The 13,336-nt window shown below is 40.5% G+C and overlaps 1 protein-coding gene across 12 annotated transcripts in view; it reads left to right on the top strand.

The window, feature by feature from the left end:
- The window catches only part of LOC103481608 (SRC kinase signaling inhibitor 1), a 100,532-nt gene that overhangs the window by 67,473 nt on the left and 19,723 nt on the right, over positions 1–13,336 (top strand). For 10 of the 12 annotated variants that reach the window (XM_081600963.1, XM_017310820.2, XM_081600959.1 and 7 more), the window contains 9 exons: positions 61–232; positions 3,069–3,976; positions 5,919–6,008; positions 6,241–6,281; positions 6,511–6,534; positions 7,990–8,150; positions 8,860–9,035; positions 9,745–9,875; positions 11,610–11,757. In XM_081600963.1, the coding sequence (XP_081457089.1) occupies positions 61–232; positions 3,069–3,976; positions 5,919–6,008; positions 6,241–6,281; positions 6,511–6,534; positions 7,990–8,150; positions 8,860–9,035; positions 9,745–9,875; positions 11,610–11,757 (1,851 nt within the window). The remainder of the gene's footprint in view (positions 1–60; positions 233–3,068; positions 3,977–5,918; positions 6,009–6,240; positions 6,282–6,510; positions 6,535–7,989; positions 8,151–8,859; positions 9,036–9,744; positions 9,876–11,609; positions 11,758–13,336) is intronic. The other 2 variants (XM_017310821.2, XM_081600958.1) reach the window with 1 other exon arrangement.

Below are 13,336 nucleotides of genomic sequence, written 5' to 3'. Positions count from 1 at the left end.
TGTCTTTCCAGGCACTGTTTACCATTGATTTTCATTTTTTTCATGATTATTGATCTGCAGGTCCCCCAGCACAGCTCTACTAATCAAGGATGAGACCCGTAACGTCTTTTATGAGCTGGAGGACCCGCGGGATGTCCAGGACCGCTGCGTAATTAAAATCTACTGCAAAGAGCCCATCTACGGCACTTACCCCGGACACCACAATCCCCACATCGCCAACGGAGACTTGAGAGTAAGTGTTCAGTCGACCAAATTATTAAAATATTGACGATTTTACGCCAACATTGTAATCGACATGAATATTTCTCAGCTAACAGAATATTAAGGGGCCCAGAACCATCCAGATTGAGTAACAATTAGCACTAAAAGTCAGAATTCCCCCTACTCAAAGCCCTTTATCCCCCGCTGCATCACTGTTTACAAACACTGCTTGGTGTTGCGTAACGTCTCAGAGCTGAATTGGTTTGCCTCCATTGTGAATCATGTGACCTTTTTCCTGGACCGGTTCCAGGCTGTCACATCTTTGGTGCCGACTCGGCTGGACGCCAGCACACTACAGCAGAAAACACTGTTTCACAGTGACACATGAGCAGACCAGCTTATCTTACCTCACAAATCAAAATGTTTGTATTCCTGCACCTGAAATGTGCTTGAATTAAATGCGATATACCTATTCTGGAGAGAAGGGGAGTAAATGACCAAGGACTGCAAATGCATTCGGGACTGTAGCCTCACTATACACTGAGCCATGTGGAGTCTTCAGTAATATATACTTCCAATTTTTTTTATTTCAAAATTGCTCAAAATGCTGGTTATATGAAGTGCAACAAGAGCCGCTAGGCGACTCTGTCCCTTCTCCATCCTCCGCATTTACTCTTAAACAGGGGCCACTAGAGCTGAGAAAATCTTAAGTATACACACAGCAAATAATAGCCTGGTTATCATAATAACTGGTCTTTAAAACCCTGGCTTATATGTATTGCTTACAAATGACACAGTGGGGGAAAAAATAGGTATTTGGCACTCCACTGGGCGATTTTTCAATGTTTTACACTTTTCCATATGAACAATTAGAGACGTGTGTAATTTTCTTAATAGGTACATCTGAACTGTCAGATGATCTAAAAAAAAAAAGGCAATGAAAGATGAAAAAAAAAAATCTGGGGAAAAAAATCACATTACATGATTTTATTTTTGTAGAAATTAATTAGATTAAATTAATTAGAAATGTATTGCATGAAATAAATATTTTATCACCTACCAACCAGCAAGAATTCTAGCTCTTACAAACTTGTTCATCTTTAAGACACCCTGCTATCCTCATTAAATCATTATGTGTATTAAAGAAACTTGTCCACACACTCAGTCTGATTGCAATGCTTCCTCTGTAGGGTAAGCTGAAAGAGGGACAAAATTGTAGACTTGAGAGAGACGGATTTTGGTGAGAATGTGATGATTGTTGGTGCAATTATTAGAAAATCCAATGTTCCATCAATGGACCAGTTTGTGTATCCATTCAGCCAACCAACCAGCTATCCATCTATTTTTCATTAAATTATCCTTCTATTTTTCTGTCCAGCTGTTGGTTTACTTGCATATCTAATTTTTAGTTCTCTGCAAACCTATATTTTAATTGCCGTCTTATGAATGACCCACAAAAAAAAAATGTCGGCTTTAAACTCATTCATCTTTTATGCGTTTAAATACAACTGGGACAACTTTAGCCATTACCAGTAATTAAAGAAGTGTTTAATATTTGCTGTTCTTACAGGAAGAAATCAGTTCTAAACAGATGAATGACATTGCAGGAGAGGCAGACATATGCTGTGCTCACTCAGTGCAAAGTGAATCTGCATGTTAAACAGCTGAAGTGAATTAACAGCTGAAGGCTAAGAGTGTTTGCTGAGTCCTATGCAGCCAAACGGCTCCGAGGCTTGTTGTTTACATGCCTGTGTGTCTGATTGCGTTTCTCCCTGCCGCTGAGGTGCAGCTGCCCGCTAATGTTCTGGAGGTCAGCTGTTCCCACGGGATCCGCCGCCGCCTTCAGCTCTGCTCTGAAATCTTCAGAGCGTTTTACAGCCTTATCGAACAGGCAGCTTTGCCTTGAGTTTTATGTGTGTAAAGTACATTGGCTGCTGCTCCTGTTGTCAAGGTGAGGACTGAGAAGTATGTGTGTGTGTGGGGTTTACTGAACTCCTGACAGTACAGCTCAGATTATTCCCTGATTGCAGAGCACAAAAGCATGACCAAGACTGCTGAGGCCAATCCAGGCACTGTGCCTGGAGGGCAAGAGATGGTTGGGAAGAAGATTGATTGGTAGATTTTTCTCAGAGAGAGAACAGCCAGCTTTAAAACGGCTCCACAGGACAAACTTTAGGGACTGCAGACTACATGGGGGTAATAAGATGTCGGTATGTCCTCAGCATAGTTAAAGTGAGTAACTGTTGCTAAGATACAAGATAGAATATGATGTCAGCTGTGAGACTATCCTCAGGGTGCTGTTGCAGGAGTCCTCTGGGTTATGTGGAAATATTGGCGTTTCAATTTGCATAGTCTCCTGGAGACGGCTTTGTGCGTCATGAGCAATTACAGTGTTGTCTTCTTTTGTGTTTTCTTGCCTCATCCATTACTTTTGTCTGCTAAGCCTGTGCTGATTTCAGAGCTGCTCATCTTTCATTGCCTTCTTCTCTGAAATGTAAGACTGATGCCAAAAGATGTCCTTTGTATTCTCAGTCAATAAACTGAGGCAGTTTATTGACTGCCTCAGACTGCCTGGAAGAGGCAGTTTAGTGTTTCCCGATGATCAGAAAGTGTCATCCATGAAAGTTACGGTGAACTCAGACTTGCTGCAAACTGTGATGGGGTATTATGAGCAGTTTTCATTCATTTTTATTCAACAAAATTGAATGACGTATTTCACAATTACTTGGAAAATAATAGAGTAGTGATCCTGAAACAATGTTGCTCTCACCTGCTGTTGCAGATCATAACACACTGAGCTGTATTTCTGTCCAGTTTATGAGGAGACTTCCTAATTGAGTATATTTGTTTCAAATTATTTTCCTCAGAGGGAGATGGTACATGCGCCCCAGGACTCTCCATCAAACCGTCGCCTCGGTAACCCCGCCATGTCCTCCCAGCATTCGTCATCCTCTGCTTCACCTCCTCAAGGCTCGCCGTCCCGTGCCCGCCTGCTCTACAGCTCCGGGAGGCCTTCGTCCTACGCGGGGCCGCCCCACCACACCCACTCCCTGCCTCACCCACACTCCCAGTCCCACCACTCCTCCCCCCTCCAGCAGCCCCAGCTCCACCAGCCCCACCACACCCAGTCAGCCTTCTGTACCTCCTCCAGCGCCATCCTGGAGCGCAGGGATGTGAAGCCTGATGATGAGGTGGGCGGTTCCAGGAGCATGGTGCTGCTGCGAGGAGATGGAGGTGGGATCTACGCAGACCCGTACGCTTTGGGCCCAGACACGAGTCGGCTGAGCCTTGCGGGAGGTCCTCACTCTCCTCTGCCTGCCCGAGCCGACCCCTACGCCTCCTTATACCGCCGCGGGGGAGGACCAGGTCCAGGATCAGTTCGATCGCTCACCTCCTACTCTGCTGCAGCGTTACAGGGAGAGCTAATGGAAAGCGGTGTTCTCTACAGGCCCGGGGGGCCACTGTACAACGACGCCTACACTGCTTCCATGCTGGCAATGGGTCTGAGGGTTCCACCACCCTCTTCTCCTCAGAAGATACCCGATATGAGGGATTCCTACGGGGGGACTATGTCCACTCGTGGTTCTCCAGGGAGGCAGAGTTTAAGAAGGGACTCCGTCACCTCCTCTGTGTTTGGCGACAGCCCCAAAGTCCGGGTCCAGGGTCCAGGGTTGGGTCTGACAGCAGAGCAGCTCTGCCTGATTGGTGGAGGTGATGGAGGAGGCAGCACTGGAGGATATGGGTCACCACTGATGGGGAATGAGACTGAGACCAGGTAGGATGGCGCATACGGAGCCAGATCAGATTCATGTCATATGCAAAGGAAAAGGTAGACTGCATTCATTGCTTTCTCTAACAATATGTGATACGTGTTACTTCAGTCACTGATCCTTACACTGGGGACTAATATTTTTCTGCTCGTTTCATATGTTCACTGTTGAACTGTATCAACTGTTTGCATTTAGTTTCTGTATGTTTGGCGGTAACGTTGCAGTCATGTCTAGCCACTGTTTGGTTTGAAGGATTAATATTCATCTTGGGTCATCTCTCTTTGACCGTCTCGTTTCACAGCTCTTGAGGAGAAATCGCTGCATAACAGCTGCTCTAATCTGCTTGATGGTCATTTTATTGAAAGGATTCAACACCTGTCTCATTTGATTCTGGTGTTTGATGTTTCAGAGGTTTCTCTTTTAAATTTTGAATCCATCTTGCCATCAGTACTTGGAGTAATCCCACTGAGTTAAGTTAGATTTTGTCTCTACTGTAAGTATGTGAAAGCAAAACATTTGAATGAAAACATGGCTAATGTTACTTGGCCGGGTAAAGCTGACGGAGAAATTTGGAAAATGCCAACTGCACCCTTCATGACTATTTTTACATGGGATTAATAATTTATTTATCAAATTTTTTTAAATTGATGTACTTCTTGTTGGTTGCTTACATATTTACTTGGCACATGGCACATTCTTTATTTGCTGCCTCCTCTTGTCAATCGTACAAATCTATGTTTTGGTTTTGTAGGTAGGACATTTAAAGATGTCTACAGACAGATCAGATGCTGAACTTCTTGGAATACATGAGCATAAACATCACTATAAAACAAAATTGAACTGGTGTTTAAAATTTGATTTGACAAGTCTAATGCGAAAATTACCTTTTTACTATATTTTGCTGATATGTATCTGGTCTGCTTAACTTAATATGCAACATTTATTAGGTGCCAAGTTGTACCTCCTGTTGTCTTCAGAACTGCCTCAAGTCTTCATCACTTAGAAATGAATGAAGCATTACTCTTCACACCACTCCTGCTCATGTTCAGTGTGAAACCGTTCTGGGATTGCTGTCCATCAAAATTTCCAGTAGACCAGCAAATTTTGATATTCTTGTATCTGCTCATCCTGCACCAAGGCACTTTGTATTGTCTTGTTGCTGAAAATGTGCTACATACATAAAATTACCTTACCTGACCCCACTCAAAAACTCAGTTTGTACCTCAGAAAGTTGCCTCATGTTTTAATCTCTATAATAAAAAAAGTTTTTGACTTGCTTATTGTTAGTCAGATTTTTGCACAGCTGTTTTTGAGTGATAGTTTTGCTGGACAAATCTGTTAAATTATAATCCTTGCTTATAATTTAGATAGGATTAATCTGCCATGTTGTTGTTTTTTTTTTTTTTTTTTTTTTTTTTTTACAATATGGTGACTAAAGTCCATCTAGTCATCAGTCACCAATGTGACATGTTATATTGTAACATGTCACATTGGCTTAAAAAGCTCTTGGCTTAAAACAGTCAAGAACAGTAGATAAAGCAATGCAGCAATTCACCGATAAATATCACACCAACAGGTATTTATTTTTTAACACATTTCTAAAAATGTGAGTATTCTCACAGTTGAGACTTGGGCTCAACTGACAGCTATTGTTTAACATGAAAAAAAAAAAGTTTTTTTACAGAACTCAAATAAAACAAAACAAAAAAACATCCATTCATTCCTTAGTTGCTTGTGTACTGTCAAGACATATTACTATTCAGATGCCAAACATAGATTAGTGTCCTGTAATGCATGTCCTTGTTTCTACAGTGAATCTGTGATGAATTTAATGCATCGGTATCACCTTGGTGGATAATTTTGTTGCAGCACTTAAGTGCTCTTTATAAAATATGCATGAAATGTCTGTTAGTTATAATGTCTTCTGGATTTGTGGTCTGAATCCAGGGAGCGAATGGAGGCGATGGAGAAGCAGATAGCAAGCCTAACGGGGTTGCTGCAGAGAGTACTGACCAGAGCGCCTGAAGCTGAAAGTCCGTAAGTAAAACATGCTTTTGCAAAAAAAAACTGCAAGCGCATGTGTTTACATTAACCTTTGACAGGAATATATCTTCTGTACTTAACATGTGATGGAACATGTAACGGATCCTTATCGGCTTTGTTTTGCCAGGAGAACTTTTTTTTTTTTTTTTTTAATCAAAAATCATTCAATCAAACAAAGGCTGTTTACATGATTTGTTGACGATACTTGGACTTTTCTGTCTTGAAGGGAGAAGCTCGAGTCGGCCAGTGACTGTTCAGGAAATGACCGTAAGTAGTCCCTGCTCCCACCTAGTCAAACCTCCGCTGCTCATCGCTACTACCTCCTGCTGGCCACATAAATTAGCTTTTCTTTCTTTCAGAACAGCTGCCGTTTCATTTTTATCTGCTTATGTCACCACATGTGATTGTTTTTAATGGCTGTCTTCTTTATTTTTGTCTTATCGTATTGCTGGCTTTCGCTCTTGCTGCTTTGTAACTGCTGCTCATTTTGTTTTAGCTGGACAAACAAAAAAAAAGAAAGGTAGCTACAGTTTGTGTTCCTGAAGTGTCAAACGTGTTCCCCCTGTCTGCCCGACCCCGAGTCCCTCATTATTATCCTTTTCTTGGAGATCCATTCGCTTCCAAATGGTCTACATACTTTCCATGTGTTGTCTTAAAAAGACCTGCCTCTCTGACAACTGTTGTCCTTCAATTTTCCTTGTTCTTTTTTTTGTGTGTGTTTAAGGTAGAGTTCATAGAGTTGCATTAAATTGACTCACAAAGTTCTGTGAGTTTCTGCCTTTTTTGTTTTGTTTTGAGTGTTTGGTAAATATTACAATATCCACTGATTTTTATGGTTAATTTGTTGCAGTGTAGTTACAATTGCATCTCAAATTCTCCCATCTGTTCATTTACTTGTCTCTTTACTTCCGTTCCTCGCCAGTCTATTAATACACCCACCCATCTCGTAATTTTAATTCAACCATCCTCTAATTTTTATTTATTCCATCTATTCTGTAACTTTTATCTACTGGTTCCGTCCATCAGTCTATCTGTAAATATTTCTGTTTCTCCCATCGGATTCATTTGTCAGTTTGTTCATCCATCCATTCATTTTGTAATTGTAACTTTTCTATTCATCTATACTTCAATCCATCTGTCAGCCTGCTTGTAATCATCCATCCATTCTAGACTGATGGTCAATAAGAAAAATGATCTTGGCTCAGGCTGTAATCTGTGGACTCTTTGTTTCTACTTAATCAAAAATATTTCTGTTCTACATCTTTATCTGGAGCACTGAAGCCTCAGACAGAAATTTGATGTTTCTGTCCTTGTGTGTCATGATTTATCAGATGTCACAGTGGCTTCAGCTCTTCTTCGTGTTGCTTTTATCATAAAGTTTGGCCAGTTAGACAGTGTCACCTCGCCTGCAGAGACTTTGTAACTGAAGTGTTTAAAATATTAATTTGATTTCAGACCTTGCTTCATTTTTTTTTTTTGGTTTAAGTTAAAGTCAGCTTAAATGCAACTCTGTTCTGAGTTCCTTTCCGTGTTCCTGTTCTGCATGATTCATGTAACCCAACACACCAATTATTGTGGGAGCTTTGCTGTCATTGTCATTTCAGAGGATTATCAGATTTGGAAGCTCTCATGCTTTTCGGTTGTCTCTGGACGTTGTTATAACGAGACACTTGAAAATGTCCTTCATTATTGACCTATTTGTCCCTGAAGCCTTCCCATGTTTATCGTTCTGCGTCCCCTCCTGACCTTCAGCACTGATGGATGTTGTCCTGTTTAAATATTTCTAGCAGCAGTGTTCTGCTTCCAGTAGATTAACATAGCATGATTTTAACATTTAATCTTTATATCTTTCTTTAAAAAAAAAAAAAAGAATCAATTCTTTGGGACTATTTCTATCAGCTCTGAATTTTCCCTCAAAAGAGCCAAAGCATAAAGGAGCGCTCGCTAAACTTGCATTTTTGTTTGCGTTGATCAGCTCTGACACCATCTGCTCCCCTGGCTCTGATGCCACCTCCATGTTCGGGGGCCAACCAGCCCGTAGCAGTGTCCCGTATGCAGATGCAGCTCCACCTCCAAGGCCTGCAGCAGAACACCAATGCCCTGCGCAAGCAGCTGTCACAGCTGCGCAACATGCAGGTGTGGTTGTGGACTGAAAACAGCTGTTCAGTGTTGGGACTCCTTTTTGTTGTTGGTTCTTAAAAGTACTGTAATACAACCCTAAAAATTAAATGATGATTAAATAATAATAAATATATAATAATAGTAAAAAAAAAGTTTCATTTTGTTTAAATCAGCAAAACAAAAATACAAAAATATTTCAAATTAAATTGAGAATGTACGGGGAAAAAGTCATAATTACATAAGACTGTTAAATTTATTGTTGGGTTACTTTTAAAATTCCTTGTAAAATTGAGCAGCTTAAAATTAAAACCTTACCTTTCCTAAGACTTTATATTTTTGGACCTTATACAACTTGCACAAAATTCTGCTTCATCTTCAGGTCTTGCAAAAACGAGTCAGTTCTTCCCTCAGGCTGCCACTGGTTAACACAATGAACACTTTTCAGCCGGAGTACTGCACAGTGAAACAAAACAGTCATGTTTGCACTACCATAAGATGCCTTTAAAAAAAAATAAAGGAAAAGTACAACACTTTCACTGACGAATCAGAATTTAAAGCACCTAATGTAATGGAATGAGTAGAGCTCATCTCAGGAGTTATTACTGCTATAAATATTTCTACTTTTAAGAACTGACATTTTTTCCTAATTTGTAGTCTTTTTTTATTGTTACTTAAACTACTCAGTTTCTCAAAAAAAAAAAAATTAAAAATAAATGTTTTTCAGCTGGAGAACCAGGACTCCGTTCTGTCTCTGCTGCGTCAGACTGAGTCCGAGCTGAGCCTCATGATGCTGGACGCCATGCGACCCCAGGAGGACCCGCTCCAAAGACAGCGGCTCCTAGTGGAAGAGGAGCGGCTGAAGTACTTGAACCAGGAGGAGCTGCTCATCCAGCAACTGCAGTGAGTTCAGAGCACAGATTTAATATTCTAATTTTAAATGACAAGTCTTCATTAGCTGTAAATGGAAAATTATAATGATTAACAAAAATAGAAGTTTTCAAGTATCAGAGTGTAAATGTATATCATGAGTTTCACTCTGTGACAAAACGTCCTGAAATGACACCCCACAAGACTTGTAGTTATTTTGGCAGCAAATGGGGATTCTACAAAATATTTACTCAGGGTTTTCAGTTTTTTTTTTTGTTTTTTTTTGGGGGGGGGATTTATGAAGGGTTTAAATGGAGTCACATGTTGAAGTTTTATTTCCAGAACTTCTTAAATGAAATGTTGAAGAAAATATTTTATTTTTAGATGCTGAAGAAGAATGTTAACGTTCAGATCTGAACATTTATGACTTTTATTTCGTTCTACTGTGCAGAGTTTGGTTTAATTAGTTGCAGGCATGGTGTTCTCCTTTTTTTTTTTTTTTTTTGCATGTCTCAATGATTATGAAGGCCCTTAGAGTCAACGGTGGCTGTAGTTTCTAATTAGTTTGTTTTCTGTGTTAACCAAGATGTATGCAGTAATTGCTGAACACATAGCAACTGGTCTGTAAAAGCAGGTTTTTTTTTTGGCCTGTTTAGAAAATCATGTTGAATGTTGCGGCGGTCTCGTCTCGAACACTGAGCCACATTTATTCCTGAGGGTATTTGTTTTTGTTTTTTCACAGCGACCTGGAGAAATCTGTTGAGGAGCTGCAGAGGACCTCGTCTGTCAACCACGGCCTGGTGACGGAGCAAGAGGTGGAGCAGAAGAGCAAAGAGCTGAGGATGTTGGGAGAAACTCTCGCCGAACTCAAAAGTAGGTGCTGCTTTGCAAATCGGTTGCTTTCTAAACCCAGTGGATGTTCAGGATCCAGCTGAGGTTGATAAGAGAGTGTCATGATCCTGAGTGAAAAAAGGTGCTGTAGTCTATTGCAGCCTCTAACTGTTTTTTTATTTTTATGAACCTGTATTAACCTCCATTTATCTTCCCATCAACTCTAGTCCTACTGAAGAAAAGTATTCCCTTATCATGCCTGTTTTTTGGTGTTCAGAATACAGGCAAAATCATTCAGTTTGATCTAATTTGACCAAAGCACCGTCTTCCACAGTGTTGCCCTGTCTCCTGCTTGATTTATGGGAAGTAGGGCTTCTTATAGCTTCCAGCCACCTTTCATAAATGGCAGAATATTGTAACTCTGCAAACAGATTCTTTCATCTGAGCTGTGAATTTCTGCCACTCCTTCAAAACCTGATGGTTATGCACCGTTTTGTGCATTACCATGTCTATCACACATCTCAATTAAATAAGTTGAAGTTGGTGTTTTAATGTAAAAAAAAAAAAAAAAGTTCAAGTACTTTTGACAGGTACTTTAAACCGGTGAGACTAATCCTATGGAATAACATAGTCTTGTAAATATTCAAAATGAAATATGAAATGGTATGTTAGTTTTAGTTGGAGGTTGTGGTTCAGGTGTGAGCAATTCAACATTAATATTTATGGCTCTTCCTACCGTTTAATTGCTGTTCATGAAGTTTCAGCTTTGGCCTCTTGCCTTGCTGCCTTGACCTGTGTACTACTCTCTGTTCACTGACTATTAATGAGTTATTCTGAAGCTCAGTGGGGTTCATTATAGCAGAACACTTGTTGTTATCATGTCCAACAGATCCTACAAATGTGAGGAAGAAATTACCCTGAAAAAAGAGCGAAATTCGTCTGTTTGGGATGACTGCCTAAAATTAGCTTTGCCAATGTTTGTGGATAAAGTGAAGGTGAGCTCTGTTCATTATTATAAGATAGATAGATATTCACAAAGCTCTGGTACCTGAACAGTTAAGGTATCCCATTTCAGCTATCCATCTGCTGAGATTTGCTGGACTTTAATAAATACTCCAGAGTTCTTTCTTTCCCTTATCATATCCTCGGTTACCGCAAGTCCATTCCCATTTCTTTGAGTCTTGTTTATTTACAACTAAGCAAACTTCTCAGACAAAACTTGTTGCTGGGTGAGAGGATTGTCTGAATTTCATTCCCTGCCCCGTTAGCTTTTTGACTTGATCTTGAATTAGTTGAAGACGACAAATGGATGGATGTTGTTGGGTTTCAAAGTAAATAACTTCCACAAAGACAGCCATGGGATTAATCTGTTGTTAAAAATTTGGAGATGCAAAGGTGAGATAGTCCTGACTGTATTGTATATTTTACTGAATACGATGCACACATTGAAAAAGTAATGTGTGATTGGATTGTTACAAATGTGAAAAAAATGTTCTCATTGCTTACATTAATGATGGCCAAGTCGATGTTACTCATCTGAGATTTTGGCTATTGATTTAGATACCCTGGTGTGGTTTGAAGAGCTTAAAAGCACATATCCTAATCCAATTACTGATTTATAAAAAATAAAAAAAAATCTGTATTAATCGGTGAGAGCTCGTGTTATTTAAATTTCTAATTAAAGTGGGCCAAGAATACAAGCCTGTGGTACCCTTTTCTAATAACATGACAAACAGGTTTCTCTCTTCACTTATCTCCTCCCCTTCTCTTCCTCAGGCCAGTTCCCCAGCCTGCAGAGTAAGATGCGAGTGGTGCTGAGGGTGGAGGTGGAGGCTGTTAAGTTCCTAAAAGAGGAGCCTCAACGCCTGGAAGCTCTACTGAAACGCTGCAACACCATGACTGATGCTCTCAGCACACTTCGCAGGTATTCACATCAAACGCTCCACTTTTTTTTTTATCAGATGGTTTCTTACTTTGATGTTAAACCAGTTTGGCTCGTGCAACACATTTCCGAATATGAAGCTTTTGTACATTTAATTTGAAAGCAACCAAAAAAAAAAAACGAAGTGGAACCATATCAAAATTATGCCCATACACAAAAGTAGAGTATGGAAACCTCACTTAGTGAGATATATATATATATAAATTCCCTTCTCACCCTCCGCGGGTGGTCTTTTTCATCCTCTGAGCTCGGGTCCTCTACCAGAGGCCTGGGAGCTTGAGGGTTCTGCGCAGTATCTTGGCTGTGCCTAGAACTGCACATTTCTTGACTGAGATGTCTGATGATGTTCCTGGGATCTGTTTGAGCCACTGCTCTAGTTTGGGGGTGACTGCCCCGAGGGCCCCGATGACCACAGGCACCACTGTGGTCTTCACCTTCCAGGTCTTTTCCAGTTCCTCCCTGAGGCCCTGGTATTTCTCCAGTTTCTCGTGCTCCTTTTTCCTGATGTTGTAATCACTTGGTATTGCTACGTCCACCACAACGGCTTTCCTCTGTTCTTTATCCACCACCACAATGTCCGGTTGGTTCGCTATTACCATCCTGTCTGTCTGGATCTGGAAGTCCCACAGGATCTTAGCTCGGTCGTTTTCCACCACCTTTGGGGGTGTTCCCACTTCGATCTCGGGGCTTCCAGTCCATATTCTGCATATATATATATATATATATATATATATATATATATATATATATATATATATATATATATATCTCACGTGTGTGTGAGAAACACACACACGTGAGGCACCAAGGGGGCACAGGGCCCCCCACCCAGGGGGCGCCCCCACAGATTGGGAACCTTTGCCCTAAACAATCTCTTTCTGACTTGAAATTTTATGACTTTTCCTAAATTGACCCCATCATTAGAAAAAGTGATGATTTGTTTTTGTTTATGTTTCCATTTGGGCTGTACACCACTAGGGTACAAGGATTGTCTTATGGGTAATTTCTGACCCGTGAATTATAAAACCAATTAAACAGCAGAAAAAAGTTCAAAGATCACACAGAAAATGTCTCTAATACATACACGCACACGCATACACACCCAGACACTGGTAAAAGTGAGTGTGTGTGTAGGTGACTCAATGCAAAGAGTTCATTGCAGAGGAAGCTAAAATCAATTAATAAAAAATCCTTTCTGAATATCATCTCATGGACACTGAACTAAATGCGTCTTTCTGACTGGGAGCTGGCAGCGTGTTGAAGAGTTATGGACTGAACACTTGGGAGCGTTAGGAAGCCCATTCAAAAAACTTTGGTAGAAATGGCGCATTTAATTTCAGTCTCCATTACATACAGAACAGACAAATTTAAAGAGAATGCAATGTTTATAGTCTAAACAGAGGACCTGGCAGTTTATCTTGAGGAAATAAATAAAGGTGCACAAGTTAATTAGATCGTAACATACACTGCGGCTGCACAACCAATGCGGAAGCGGCTCTGCCGCTGCAAAGAATTAAATTTACTCACCCTGTGGTTTTCACAAATGAAACTGAAGACGTCA

This window comes from Poecilia reticulata, chromosome 19, assembly GCF_904066995.2.
Source record: "Poecilia reticulata chromosome 19, P_reticulata-male-v2, whole genome shotgun sequence".
Classification (NCBI taxonomy): domain Eukaryota; kingdom Metazoa; phylum Chordata; class Actinopteri; order Cyprinodontiformes; family Poeciliidae; genus Poecilia; species Poecilia reticulata.
This window is presented reverse-complemented; position numbering and strand designations above follow the sequence as displayed.